The 15,948-nt window shown below is 33.4% G+C and overlaps 1 protein-coding gene across 2 annotated transcripts in view; it reads left to right on the top strand.

Moving 5' to 3' along the window:
- Positions 1 to 15,269, top strand: part of LOC133175916 (serine/threonine-protein kinase 38-like) — a 28,896-nt gene extending 13,627 nt beyond the window's left edge. For both annotated transcript variants that reach the window (XM_061311052.1, XM_061311051.1), the window contains exons 5-14: positions 4,840 to 4,923; positions 5,832 to 5,955; positions 7,518 to 7,672; positions 8,166 to 8,268; positions 8,412 to 8,473; positions 8,759 to 8,876; positions 9,002 to 9,125; positions 10,769 to 10,864; positions 11,919 to 12,007; positions 12,528 to 15,269. In XM_061311052.1, the coding sequence (XP_061167036.1) occupies positions 4,840 to 4,923; positions 5,832 to 5,955; positions 7,518 to 7,672; positions 8,166 to 8,268; positions 8,412 to 8,473; positions 8,759 to 8,876; positions 9,002 to 9,125; positions 10,769 to 10,864; positions 11,919 to 12,007; positions 12,528 to 12,679 (1,107 nt within the window). In that variant the 3' untranslated portion in view covers positions 12,680 to 15,269. The remainder of the gene's footprint in view (positions 1 to 4,839; positions 4,924 to 5,831; positions 5,956 to 7,517; positions 7,673 to 8,165; positions 8,269 to 8,411; positions 8,474 to 8,758; positions 8,877 to 9,001; positions 9,126 to 10,768; positions 10,865 to 11,918; positions 12,008 to 12,527) is intronic.
- Positions 15,270 to 15,948: the final 679 nt, after the last annotated feature.

The following is a 15,948-nucleotide window of genomic DNA, read 5'->3' as shown; positions in this document are numbered from 1 at the left end:
GCTATTCTTTTACTATCTTTCAATCTCTTTATAAACTTAATGATGATATCTGGTAGATTTACGAAAACTTAATAAAACCGCTTATTTTGCTTTTTTTCTGCCCTCTTTGTACAGGCATATTATCTTTTTATGCCCCTCTAATGGAAGATTCTGGGGCATATAATTTTGGTCTGTCCATCTCTCCATCTGTTTGCAGAAACTTTAACCTTTTGATTGTTGGTGCTAGGGCTTTCATATTTTACATGTATTCCTTGTGGCAATATGTTTTTATGGGTAACAACACATTTGACCTCTTGAGTTTTGCCCACATATGCATAATTTTACCAATTTTTAGCCTTGGGCATAACTTTAGAATGGTTGGTACGAGAGCTTTCATATATCACATGTTTATTCACTGACCTTTGAGTACAAACATATTTTACCTTGACTTTGAGTTTGACCTACTTATGAAAAAGTTAAACCATGGACATAACTTTTGAATGGTTGGTGCTAGGGTGTTCATATTTCCAAGGTGTATTCCTTGACAAGATGTTTCTTTGAGTACCAACATATTTGACCTCCTGACCTTGACCTTGGAGTTTGACTTGCATTTGAAAAACTTCAACTTTGGTCATTTGTTGCAATACAGGGCATCAGTGTTTTACAAATAAGTGTTTCACAAACACATCTTGTTTTTCTACAGATACAGTACTGCTTTTCTCACCAATTTTTCTCCATTCTCCATACGCTAAAAATAGTGCTATGTTACTTTAAGTAACTTTTAATAACTCTTAAATTTTGGCCGTCACTGATCTCAATTGTTTTATTTAGAAAAACATGATGAATCATTTTGATAACAATAAACAATGGGGTAGAATGCTTTGAGAGGGATGAGCAGGGATGAGAATCTAAAATTTAATTTATCTGCCCTAAAGTACACTGCAATTGTTGTGCATCTCAACTCAATGTCAGTTCATGACTGTAAAAATGAGCATATGAATATTTAAACAAGGTAAAAAAATTTAACTGTTACATTCAGCTTGTGTTTTTCTCCAAATTTGGGAAGCAGGTCACCTAGTAATGTTTAATGTGCAGTAGAAAGATGATACATCTTTGTTAAAAGCATCAATAAGTTAGTCACAGTACATAACATGGGAATGATATGACGATAGAGATGTAAATTACTGCATTATAGCAATAAATTGGAAACCATTACAAGGAAATTTTTTATTTTCTTTTAAACTGACTACATTGAACTTGTTTATGGTGCAAGGCAAAGACAGGGTCTATTTTAAGAGGTTTGCTTAATATTCAGATTGAAATGACAGGTATCTTTGTGAAGAAATCACCTTAAAATTACTAAGGATAAAGACCTTCTACAGGCCAGATATTAAAGTAAATAGAAGTCTTGTTTCCAAAATAATGAAGAATTGATATGTAGTGACATGAAGGAGTTGGAGTGTGTTTATAGCTCCATATATCAATTGAAGCATACATGATGTCCTGACAAGGGATGAGGGCCTTTAGATGCTGTGTGAGAAACATAGGGTGAACTTGTCCAGTTCACTGACTTTCTGATCAGAAATTGTTTTGATTTTTTCAAAGTTACATGAAGTAGACTGTGGTTTTCCTTTGATACTTTGAGCATTTCCTTATGCTTTTGGTTGGCCTACTATTCAGGTGTGAGATGTTATTTAATCTCAGGTAACACAGGAAATCACCTGTGTCAGGTAATACTCTCAAGGCCACACGGATGACATGTGACCAAGTTTTAAACTTGCCCTTTTTTTCATAAGGTGTTTTTTTTTTTTTTTTTGGTAATTTTTGATGAAGGGGAGAAGATTTTTGATTTATTACTGACATGCAAACATGAATTCTGCTCTCTCAAATCAGTGATATGAGTGAAGTGTAGGGGATAAGAAATTTCAATACGTTTTTCAAAGTTTCCAGTATAAACTTAAAAGTACATGTATATTTACTGTATGAATTAAATATTCTGAAAAAGATGCATGTTTTAAATGCATTACTAAGATATGACACAACAACATCAATAGTATAACATTATTCAGTTAACAGCATGTTACTTAAAGTGATAATAAGGTTATTGAATTTTTGGGTGTAACAACATGAAAATTTGAGAGTTTTTGGCGTCATTTGGTCCTTGAATAAAATAATGAAAAAACCCTGGGAAAATTAGCTTGACCGTGACCAGAATAGAATTGTTTTAAGTGTGTGTAGTCACATATTTAATTTTGGTCACCTCTATGATGACATGGTAGCTAGGGTCTACATTATAAGCACATTGTAATGGGTAGTTGGTACTGTGGTTACAATTTGTAAGGAGACTCTTAATCTGGGAAAGAAATCTTTCACAATCTACTTATCAGGACAAGCTTAATCGGCCTCAATTGACTTCAATCAGTGTTTGATATTTGTCTGCATCATGAGTCACATCTTCCTGTATTGGATAAGCAGTGTAAAATTGTGCAGACACTTCTCTCCACTAATGTAAATAAAAAAAGAGCATGATTAAGGCAAAACCGGTTTTACTTTAAGGAACATTTGTTTAAAGGGTAGATGTCAAACAGAAAAAAAGAGGGAAAAATAAAGCCAAGAACATTGCCAGATCTTTCAGAAAAAAAAAATGATAACAAAATTTCCAGTGCTTTAAATGAGAAAATAACGTCCCTTTTATTATCATCAAATCAACCTTTCATTTCCAGAAAAGCCTTTGAAATACACCTGAATAATGAAAAGATGTGCAAATTTGAATTCTAAGTACATTTATGCTCTAGACTTTGACAAAAATTGGCAAGGTGTATTACTTTTAATAAATACATTAGTGACTAGTGACTACATAGAACGGTGGCAATCTGCATAGAGAATGTTGACAAATGGATACATTTGTAGAGAATGCTGACTAAATAATGACTACATTGGTAGATTATGCTGGATGACTAATTACGACATGGATAGATAAAACCTGACTATGTAGTTAACTCTGTGGGAAGAGATTGCTATACAAGATGCAACTTCATGATAGAGAATGCTGAAGGACTATTGACTACCTTGGTAGAAAATGTTGGCTGACTAGTGACTACATGGATAGAGAAGACTGACTTACTTGTGACAAAATGGAAAATGACTGACTTTTGGCTAAAAATAAGTAGAAAATGGTGACTGATTAGTCACTACATAGGTGGAAAATGCTGACTATCTAGTGACTGTATGGACAGAGAATGCTGACTGACTTATGACTTCATGGAATGAAAACTGACTAGTGACTAAATGGATAGAGAAACCTGACTGACTAGTGACTACATGGATAGAGAAACCTGACTGACTAGTGACTACATGGGTAGAGTATTATGACTGACTAATGACTAAATGGATAGAGAAACCTGACTGACTAATGACTAAATGGATAGAGAAACCTGACTGACTAGTGACTAAATGGATAGAGAAACTTACTGACTAGTGACTAAATGGATAGAGAAACCTGACTGACTAGTGACTACATAGATAGAGAAACCTGACTGACTAGTGACTACATGGGTTGAGAAAGCTGACTAGGGACTACATAGAATGCTGACTGATTATTGAGTACATGGCTAGATAATACAAACTGACTAATGGCTACATGGGTAGAGTATTCTGAATGACTTGTGACCTAATGAGTTGAGGAATCATGCCCTTATAAAGAGTTTATTTGTTCTTGATAAGCTTCTCTGTTATTTATGGTGGGTAATTACCCCTATAATGCAGCAAGTTATTGGCTCAGCTCTTGATTTTCTCATCTATCTGTCACCAACAGTATTTGTTCATTTGATTCGGGACTCTTTGGATGTGTTTTACTTGAACTTTGGCAACATTTAAAAGCAATTTTTATTACACTGAAATTGTCATTTGTCCTCCATTATCTGCACATTTAACAGCAATATATATATATATATATATATATGTACCATTTATGCAATATTAATTTAGGCTTATGTTATGTATAAAACTTTTTAAGTTTTCAAGTGCCCAATGGAAACTGCTCAAATTAGCAAAAATAACAAAATTATTAACCTCACGTTCACAAGCAGTTGGAAACTTAAGCCCTTTGTAAACAAATGCCCAAAACTAGGTCAGTGTAATCTATTGAAGAAAATTTACTGCCCAATGACATTACTAAAACTTTCTGCTAGAAACATTTTGTAAGAAATCTAAAAATATCCTAGAGAACAGTGTCAGTTTGCAGAGGTCCCATAATCTAAACATCTCATGTTTTCTAAATAGATTGCTGTCTTCAAGGACAGATGTACCCTTTTTGGTCAGGTTCTTTTTTGAAATGTTATTTAAAAATCTGATCCCTGCCAGTTCTGTACGGAATAAAGCAGCTAGTATTTGAATTTCATTTCATGTGTAATGACTATGTGGCACACCACAGTTCAGTATGAAGGATGCATCATTCTTCTATTGGACAACAGATATAATGCATTTACATAATACATTGTAATACATTACCCACGTGCAATCAGGTAAAACAAATGATAAAAACAGAATTTTAATGGTGTATGAAGGTGCATGATTGTAAATTATCATGCAGTTGTGATCATGCATATATAAAGAGCTACACTATAGCTGACAAGTCAATTGGGGTTCATGTAAAATTATATTTATACCTGTAATAATTGATGGAGAGCCCAGAAGAGTCATGTGAACGTCAAACACATTCTAAGTATCATATCAAAAAAATAGTTACGAAATAATATGTTTTATGAGTAAAACATGAACCTACCCAGTATTAAATGGCTGTTTGATTCCCTGTATTAGATAACCAGTATTGCATAATAAATTTGATTTTTTCTTTTTCAGGTGCGACTGGTTCAGAAAAAAGACACAGGTCATGTCTATGCCATGAAAATTCTCAGAAAAGCTGACATGGTGGAAAAAGACCAGGTATATACACTGATTTTTGTGTGGTCTGTGTCATATGTATGTCTTCTACATCTGGCAGCAATGTAGTAACAGCTGATCAGTGACATTAAAGAACAGAATTGTATAATTTCTGATAGTGAAGTAATTTATTTCTTCATAAAATATTGCTTCGTCAGAATTATTGGATAATAACTTCCTAGTCAAGATCTGGTAGAAAAACAAAGAACTTGAAACCATAGGTGGGGTTTTAAATTTTCAATAAAATTATGAGATTGTGAGGTGACATTCTGACAATGAGGAAATTTTAAAATTATATTATTTGTTTTGAATTATGTAATTTGTACACATATGACAAAGGATGTTCAAAAAAGAAAGAAAAAAGGAACATATCTTGGTTGAAAAGGACAGAAAGATATAAAAACTAATAGTATTTCTAAGTCATTTTGATGGTCTAGTTACAGTGTACATGAGTTCAGAATTAATAATATTGTTGTAACAAACAATTCAAAGATGAAGTCATCTAGAAACACTAGCAGTATTTAAGTCACGAGAATTTATTTAAATTCAGCCTTCTTTATATAACTTCAGTGAATTTGTAAGGCAGTACCAATCAAATTTATAATCTGATTTATTTCATGAGCTTCACAAAGTTTGAAAACCCTTTGCTTGATGCATGAATTCTATTTTTAACTGGAAAATAACAATCAAAATTCTTGTTTGCAGTATAATTTCAATATAATTGCCATATTTGTGATGTTACAACCAAATGATTTAAAGAGATCTTGTCAAACAAATCAAATTTCTGCAGTCATCTTGAAAATTTTGGGGCCAAATTTAATGTTTCCTACATGCATACTTTTTGAGTGCATGCTTGCTAGAAAAGACATAAACATTTTCATGAATGTTTTACACACTTTTCCTGCACACAGATTGCCCATGTGCGAGCAGAGAGAGACATTCTGGTAGAAGCAGACCATCAGTGGGTGGTTAAGATGTATTATTCCTTCCAAGATCAGCAAAATCTGTACCTCATCATGGAATACTTACCTGGAGGTAAGTTTATATTGAAATCAGTTTTGCTATTCAGAAAAAACGGTGTAAGATTTTCTTAGAAAACATTGGATAATGTTATGTATTCATTCATGTTTATAACAAAGCAGTTCAGTTTTAAACCCACCTAGATAACCATTCCTTTAGGTTCAAATTTTGTTCAACTTTCAAATTTTAAGAAATATATAATGACATTTCAATTAACAATAAGGGTGCAATGATACACTAACCTCACGATACGATAAGTATCACGGTATTCAGTTCACGATATGATACATATCACGATACATGACAAGGTTAAAAAGTCTTTCAAGTTTGTCATCATATTTTTTAAAACTTGACAGGGTTATATAAAATGTTCATATTTTTTTTTAATAATAATTAAAATAAAATTTTGTGAACTTGAATTGGATTGTTAGGTAGATCTTTGAGTTTTGACAATATTTTAAACCAATGATGAACATTTACAGGGAACTACAGGGAACTACAGGGACCTTTCCTAATAATATTCCTTTTAAATTGGAATGAAAAAGGAAGACATTCATTCTTTTATTTACGTAGAAAACCAGTTGTCATATTTCTCGTGTTAACACGTTTTAGTCAAAGACAGTGAATTTTCATCGATTTCATCGATTCATCAATTTACACACGTGATGAAATATCGTGTATTACCAAAGAATACGTTTAGATCTAAAGGGTTTATCATTTGTCTTAACATCTATAACTTATAATCACATTAAGTCCTTCTCCGTCTTAAATCTGAGATCTGTAAGATGCTGGAGATGAGTTTAACTTACGTTAATGCGTTATCGGCGACCTCACGTTTTGCGCGGAAGTCATTTTGAAATTGCAAAAAAGGAAACAAAACGGACGATTCGGATAATTCTGGACCGATTGAACCGAACCGCAATATCAGTTTAACGTATCGTGAATTGAACCATGGAAAAATATACCGCGATATACCGTCAAACGGTTTATTGTTGCACCCTTAATTAACAATTAAACTAACTTAAAGCTGAACATGACTTGTAAAAGGAAGAGGTTTATCCTTGTCTGCCATATTCTTTGCTCATCTAGTTTCTCAAGCCCTTATATAAGCCCCTGACTTCCTCAGGGTTCTAAGTATTTTACTGTTCAGATCTACCTGTGTAAGTGTATTCTACTATTCTACATTGCAGTTGTTACTTGGTTGCGATAAAATTATCAAATGCATGCACTCTACCACGTCAGGAGAAAAAGTAACATCAACCTCAGTGCATGCTTTAAAAACAAACACAAATGCATTTAAAACAATGAAATAAAATGTAAACACTTTGAAGACATAGGAAATGATACATTGGCCATGAGTTCCAGGTGTTCAATCAGGTGTAATGAATACCAAGGGTATATATACCCTAGCACCGATATTGGAGATAGGCAAAACTAATATGGCATATGGCAATTTACAAGCCGTGTTCAGCTTTAAATTTAGATACTGGTATACATGTTTACGAATTAAAATTGTTTACCTATTGTTTCACTCCACCTAAAGGTGACTTAACATTTGAAATGTTTGTTTATCCCAGGTGATATGATGACACTGCTGATGAAGAAGGATACACTAACAGAGGAACAGACTCAGTTTTATATATCAGAAACAGTGTTAGCTATAGACTCTATACACAACCTCGGCTTTATCCATAGGGACATTAAACCTGATAACTTACTGCTAGATGCCAAGGTCAGTTTCACTTGCTACGTTTGGATGAATTGAGATTTTTAATTTCCTGGTTATTAAGGGGCATTATTAAGGGGCATCTAGAAATTTGCCCTGCTTGCTAGGGTGAACGATTTCTTTTATCAACTTCAACGATTTCTTTTATCAACTTCAACGATTTCTTTTATCATCTTCTTTTAACAGAAAAATATTATACATGTACATCCTTACACATTGTCTTTGATTTTGGATTAATTTGCTAGTTGCAAATGTATTAAATTTTATGCATGCTTCAGCAGCAATCAGTGCATGGTTTTGCTAGACTTCTGGTCTAAATTAATGTATATATATATTATATATGTTTTGTAGAACTGATTATGATAATAATATCAGACTGATCAAGGTGTGAAGAAATAATTCAGTTTGTGAATGTATGCATAAGGTGCTTAAAACTAGTTCTCTTTAATCCCCTGTATCAACTGTCAAGATTAATTCTTATAGTGTAATATTTTTACAGGGACATATCAAATTATCGGACTTTGGCCTTTGTACAGGCCTGAAGAAATCTCATAGAACAGACTACTACAAAGATCTCAAAAATGCCAAAGCTCGGGATTTTAGTAAGTAATGTGGGAATGATAGTCTAAATTTTTGGTGCCTTAGTTATGTTGAATTCAAAACCATCCTTACAAAGTTGTGTCCCGTTTATAACTAAGATATATATGATTTTGCCATTCATTGCTGTATTTATTTTGTTTACAAGGTTCGAATCCAATGGATTCAAAACGAAGAGCTGAAAGCTGGAAAAGAAATAGACGACAGTTGGTGAGTGGAATCTCATTGTGACAAGGGAAATAACTCTTAAAAGATTAAAGCTACAACAGTCTTATCGTCTGTTAAAAGCAGTGCTATGTTTTCTGAACACAGAATTAAGATTATAAGTGTACAAAATGATTATCATGGTCTATGAGAGAGAGAAAAAAAATGATCTGATATGTTGTACTCAAAACATACTTGATTTTCTGTTAAAATGTAAGATGTAGTTTGCTTTATGTACATGTAGGTTTAGTAAATCATCATTTTCTGAGGGAATTTTGTTATAAATTTCAGGCCTATTCCACAGTGGGAACCCCCGATTATATTGCCCCAGAAGTATTTATGCAGACTGGTTATAACAGCAGCTGTGATTGGTGGTCATTAGGGGTCATTATGTATGAAATGTTAATAGGTAGGCTATCGAACTTAACATGTCAGACGTTTCTAAAAGTTTGTCCTGTGTTAATCCATGTAATTTAAGGAATCCATTTTCTCAAGAATCACATGTATTCTGTGTTCCTGTTTGAATTTTGACAGGTTATCCTCCATTTTGTTCTGAGAACCCACAAGAAACTTACAGGAAGGTCATGAACTGGAGAGAAACTCTCGTCTTTCCGCCAGAGATGCCAATTTCCAATGAAGCAAGGGATTTAATTCAAAGGTAGTTTTTGTACTTTTATGGGATATTTTATTATGCCCTTGATCAAAGATTCAGAGCACATTGTTTTTAGCTCACCTGAGCTGAAAGCTCAAGTGAGCTTTTCTGATCACATTTTGTCTGTAGTCCGTCTGTCTGTAAACTTTTCACCTATTTTGACTTCTTCTCCAGAACCACTGGGCCAATTTCAACCAAACTTGCCACAAAGCATCCTTGGGTGAAGGAGATTCAAGTTTATTCAAATGAAGGGCCACACCCTCTTTCAAGGGGAGATAGTTAAGAATTAGTGAAAAATTAATAGCATCTTTTAAAAATCTTCTTCTCAAGAACCACAGAGCCAGGAAACTCATACAGAAGCATCCCCAGGTAGTGTAGATTCAAATTTGTTCAAATCGTGACCCCCGGGTAGGGCGGGGCCACAATGGAGGATCAAAATTTTACATAGAAATATATAGGAAAAAATCTTTTAAAATCTTCTTCTCAAGAACAGCAAAGCCATGATGAGTCATATTTATATGGAAGCATCCTCAGGTAGTGTAGATTCAAGTTTGTTCAAAGCATGACCCCTGGAGATAGGGTGGGGCCACAATGGAGAATCAAAGTTTTACATAGAGGTATATAGGGAAAATCTTTAAAAATCTTCTTCTCAAGAACAGCAAAGCCATGATGAGTCATATTTATATGGAAGCATTCTCAGGTAGTATAGATTCAAGTTTGTTCAAATCATGACCCCAGGGGCAAGGGCGGGCCACAATGGAGGATCAAAGTCTTAAATACAAAATATATAGGAAAATAGCTTCTTCTCAGGAACTGCAATGCCATCATTAGTCATTTTGATATGGAAGCTTCCTAAGGTAGTGTAGATTCAAGTTTGTTAAAATGATGACCCCTGGGGGTAGGGTCGGGCAACAATAGGGGATTGAAAATTTTACATAGGAAGATATAGGAGAGTATCTTCTTCTCAAGAACAGAAAATCATGTTTAGTCATTTTGATATGGAAGCATCCTCAGGTAGTGTAGTTCAAATTTGTTCAAATGATGACCCCCAGGGGTAGGATGGGACCTAATGGGAGATCGAAAGTTTTACATAAGAACATATAGAAAAAAATTTCTTCTCAAAAACAGAAAAGCTATGTTTAGTCTTATTGATATGGAAGCATCCTCAGGTAATGTAGATTCAAGTTTGTTCAAATGATGACCCCTGGGGGATAGGGAGGAGCTACAATGGGGGATCAAATTTTTACAAAGAAATATAAGGGAAAATTCTTTTAAAATCTTCTCAAGTACAACAAAGCCATTTGTTATATTGACATGGAACATCATCAGGTAGTTTAAAATTCAAGCCCCCCCCCCCCCCCCCCCCCCCCCCCGTAATCTTTTCATTACTGAACTGATTTGTGCCTTAGCCTAGCCAATGTGCTCAGGTGAGCAATGTGGCCCATGGGCCTCTTGTTCTTTTCTCTTTGGTTATTTTTTCTGCTCACAACTTAATTTTGACTGTTGAACTTTGTATAAAGATAGAAACTTTACATTTGGTTTTAGTAAAGACTAAAGCTTAATGGTAAAAGGTTAAGTGTATAATGTATTTCATTTGTCTTTATCCTGACACAAACTTGTAAAATAAAATGAATGGTTTTAAATTGAAGATTTTGCTGTGATGCTGACCATAGAATAGGTGCAGGCAATCCAGATGAAATCAAGTCCCATGTTTTCTTCAAAGGAGTGGACTGGAAGCACATAAGGTTGGCAATAGTAGATTTCAACAAAGTATGATTGTAATATAGTTATCTAACAAATGCTAAGAAATGCTTTCATACATTGAGTATATAATTAGATGTGGATAAAGAGAAATAATGAGAGAGTGTGAAAATTATTACATAACCTGTATAGCATGGTAGACACAAAATGATCTTTATTTGGCATCTATCTGTCTTGCTTTCAGTCAAGGAGGAATGCACTTTCACAAAAAAAGCCTAGAACTCTCTTAACCACCTCATAAAATGATATAGGTGAAATACAAACATCAAATGGAGTTGTAATGGTCACTTCAAGTAATTAAAAGTATCACAATCAATCTGTATATACTTATTACAACATATTTTATATCCTTAATATGGTTTGAGGATAAAATAATTGTTCAAGGGGTATTTGATTTCATGGTTGAAGAAGTGATGCATTGTTATGTATTCAGAATTTTACATTTAGTGGAGGACATGAATTTGTGGTCTCCTCATACCGCAAAAAAGACAAAAATTACCCCACCCCACCCCCCGAAAGTTAATGATTCCACAGTATTTTTTTTAGAATCTTAATGACATTGTTTATCATCAACAGTTTTCAGTGTACATAAAGAAGAAGAAAATGCATAAAAAGATTGTTTATTTTTGTTGTTACAGAAATAACCATGCATGAATTACCGAATAAAACTAATATTAGTATTCATACATACAGTTCAGTTAAACTAGTAGTTGTCAAGATAAACAACATGTTGTCGACAGAGAATTATTCTGCATGCATAATAAAAATAAAGAAAGTAAAGTAAATTTTAAAAATATTTCAAGTAAAGAAAGTTTTAACATCTGTGTATCTCAAAAATTCTTGTAATGTTTAGATTTTTGTTTCTAATGGATTTTAGAGAATTTGAATGATCCTGATTTAAAAAAAAAAAAAATTGAATACCCTATACTTAATATGAAATATCATTTAGAAATTATTAAAAATGCAAGAAACACACATCTGTTGACTTACAGTGTTTCTTTTTTCTCTGTAAAATAATTTTTCCTGTGCTTTTTTCAGAGACAGACCTGCTGCCATCCCAGTGGAGGTCAAAAGCATTGATGACACGTCCAACTTTGATGAATTCCCGGATATAGATCTCAAGTGGCGTATGTATTCTTGATAAAAGTGCAAGTTCTATGGAATTTCAAAACACGTTATAGTCAGTTTCTTATCCATCAGAACAGGAAAGCACATTAGAGTAAAGTGCCAGGGGAAAACAATTCTGATTTGTTGCAAAAGTAATTCTTTATGTAGGATATAAATATTACTTCCATGTGGGAATTCATTATATATACATGAGTAGAACTTCGGTGTCTCGAACACTGATATCTTGAATACCATGAATTTGAAGTCCCAAGCACTTATTTCCTTAGTATTTTACCTTGGATATCTCGAATACTCGGATATCTTGAAGTATTTTCTTGGTCCCATCAAGTTTGAGATAACGAGGTTTGACTGTATAAATGGTTCACTGTAACTGTGTTTTACTATAGTGTATAAGCAATAATGCTGTCTCCTTGGGGTTAACCAGATTGTCAGAAAATTAGTATTTTCAATAAAGAAGGATCCTTGTATATTTAATGTTATGTTGTGGTGTTAATGCATATCTTACTTTTTTGTCAACAGCTGCCAACAAAGATGGGGCCCCACATCAGGGAGCTAATCATTCCACGACAGAGGGTGATCCCAAATACAAAGACTGGGTGTTCATAAACTATACATACAAACGATTCGAAGGACTCACTCAAAGGGGGAGGCAGCCATTTGCAAACACGTAGGCACCGCCCCAACGTAGAAATGGCACTTAAGTTATTTATGTACTCAAAGGAATTAAGTAATCTCTGTGGATGGCTCTTTGGGATGACAGTTAGTGATGCCAGTTTGGGAAGAGCTGTCAGCTTTCCTGTTTAGCAGCTTTCACTGTCTGTCCTACAGATGTAACGTCTATAAAAGGGATGTATTTAGGAGGAGAAAACAAATTTTCTTTTTCTAAATGAAATTTTTTCACCAGTTTTGTTGTGTTTGTAGATGTGGATAAGAAAGTATAATGTCAGTTAACAAGAGGGAATGGTTTTACTTGCTTTAAATCCATAATTGTGATGTAATTTGTTTTAAATGCTAGGGTTTCACATAGGACATGCAATTAAAGGTTGAAGATGTATGTTGCTTGGATTTTAAATAACATTTACTACAAAGTACAATTTTATAGTTTGATCTATATATTTTTTTCTTATTAAAATAACAAAGGATTCTAGTTATAATCAAAAGTTGCTAAACTAAGTTCTTTTCTTTTACCGGTAAGAAGTTATGTAGTAAAGTGGGTGTTTCAATTATACATGGGGGTTGAATGTAAAAATATTTTTGTGTGATTTCCCTTAAAATACATACTAATTTTAATGGAAGGAAAATTAAGATATGAAGAAGAGAAAGTATATGTCCATTTTCCCAAAGATTATTTCATACTGAAAGAGTCATGTTTCAGATTGTTTGTTCCATTGCTGCATTTACAAAGCTTCAGTTTGAATCTTGTTGACTATTGATTGCAAAGAACATTCCAGCGTTATCCTTATGATTATGGGAAACTGTTTTTAATTAATTTTTACAAAAGTTTTTCAAAATGAGAAATTCTGAGATATACTGTGCTTAAGTGAGCAGAGAAGGTGGTTTACATTTGTGAAACAGGTCAGAATTATATGTGCAGCTGTTTTACAATATTCCAACAGTTTTATTTATAAGCCACTAACACACACAAAATATATCTTATATACTCACATATAGGTGAAATTTTGGGGGATTAAAGTTTAGTCCAAACCTCTATGTTTAAAGTATACCTTGAAAGTCAGCATTTTCTTATCAATTGAATTTTGTGGTTGACTTAACCCAAGTTAGGACATATATGGAATCTGAAATTAGTAAATGATTCAAATAAAAAATCATACCAACTGATAGATCTGTCATTGGTTGATTCCTTCAAAACAATCTGAAAAAATACAACCAACTTAAAAGTAAACCTACCTGTATGCGAGTATATGTGGTATGTCCATTTATTAACAATAATCATCCATTAGTGCGACAAAAAGAAAACATCTTAAGTGCTCAATTTTGATTTTATTAAATCTCTAAATCTCATATCACTGATGCTTTTATTCTGAAAAACTTTGGACTTGATTTTGGGAGAGAAGGTCATGATGTCACAAACATATAGGAATTCTAAAGAAATATTTAACAAGACGAAGTATTTTGCAATCTTTCTGAAGAGAGGGTTGGGTTTTAGTGTCACATACAATGTATGTACGTTTAGTTGTCTACCATTTGACCTATGCTTATTTGTTTTTCTTGGATCTTTAGCCAACATTGTAAAATCATATTATATTAGGAAAGTTTTTAGTTACCAGGCATGATATCTTCAAAAAAAGTTCCTCAAGCAATATTACTGTTGTAGTTGCATACTTTGAATGTAGTTAGCATACTATTGTATTTTAAGTTTGTAACATTTATGGAGTGGAACGATAACTTAGTTATCAATGATTTGTGTAATTTTTTTTTTTTCATATCATTTTTTTTTTGTTTTTGCTAGCGATATTAAGCATTGTTTTGATATTTATGATGTTTTAAGGGGCGTGGTTGATCCTGTGAAATAGTTTATGTATGGAAGATAAGTGTGATACAATTGTTGATTTTTAAAATTATTTATCATTGTTTAATGCTGATTGAAAATATCTAGCTAAATAAGCTTGACACAAAATGAAAAGAGGCTGAAAGTGAGAAAGAATGATTGGTGCCTAGACCAGGATTAAACTGGAATATTTGGCATCCTGCTATTGAACACTACCACTTGCATTCATTTTAACATATTCCTTTTTGAATCACTATTCTTCTTTTTCTACCTCATATGTAATATATGTACAAGCTTAAAAACATAAACCAACATTATGTGCAAGTTATTTTTTAATATATGCTCTGGCAAACACATTTATGGCATACATTTAAACATGTATTAATAGTAACTTAATTAACATTCAAGAATTCAAAATAACATTTAAAAAACTTTAGCATTTGTCCTTTGAGGAATTGCTTTATGTCAGTGTTAAAATATTTTGTGCCATAGCAGTCTTTTAGGTAAGTAAAATTTTCCTGTGACATTTGTTTTCTGTTAACAGTTTGAATTTTTAAGATTTTGTTTCCAAATCAAATTGACTTTCTGGGCAAAGTCACAGTAGCAATAACTCAGCTGTAGTACACAACACAATCACTCCCACAGAAAGGTCAAAGTTTAAAGTTCACCAGGGATGTGTCAGTCACTGTGATATGTAGAATTGTCTCCATATGGTGGGTGTTGACAATAAAAAAAAATTGCCAACCAATTTATTATGTGTTTGTTCATTTTTTTTTGTTGAAAATCTGCTGAGGAGCCTTATAAAAATTTGAGGAGATTCATGTGGTGACTGAGTTCATGTCCGTGGACCCACTCATCTATCAATGGTTTTGTGTACCTATAAAGTACATGAACATGTTACCATAAATATAATTTAAAAGCCGTAATGAAATCAACATGGCTTTTCTTACTGTTGATTCAAATATCCAATCTATCCCTTGGCTGCCAGTAAAAGTTATGTCTGTATACCTCATCCATTTTTGGAGGGAGCTTTGAACTGACTTCGGATAACCTAGAAAAAATGTCTCGGAGGAGCTGAATAATCCATTGCCTTGTACACCCCCACTCATTTTGTCTAGAATACCCCTAATGCCTTTCCTCATGCATAGAGCTGGAAAGGGGGCTCAAGAGCCCTCCTCTTGGTTTTTTTTTTTTTTTTCAGAGATATACATTTATTAAGTAAGCAACAAAAAGACTCTGAACCCCCTAGAAAACACAGACCCCTGGTAAAATGGACTGGTGAGGAATGTCATCATGTATCAAATATGGAGATGATAAACAGTATTCAAGCTCAGAAGTCCATCATGCGCGGATCTAGAGGTGGCGGGGGGTCCGAACTCCAATATTTATTATTTATTACATGAATATACTACAGCAACTTTAACTGACATT

The sequence above is a fragment of the Saccostrea echinata genome, unplaced genomic scaffold (assembly GCF_033153115.1).
Source record: "Saccostrea echinata isolate AGI-Se365-2 ecotype Australia unplaced genomic scaffold, CSIRO_AGI_Sech_v1 ptg000064l, whole genome shotgun sequence".
Taxonomy (NCBI): Eukaryota; Metazoa; Mollusca; class Bivalvia; order Ostreida; family Ostreidae; genus Saccostrea; species Saccostrea echinata.
Note: the sequence above shows the minus strand (reverse complement) of the source record. Positions and strands in the feature narration are given on the sequence as shown.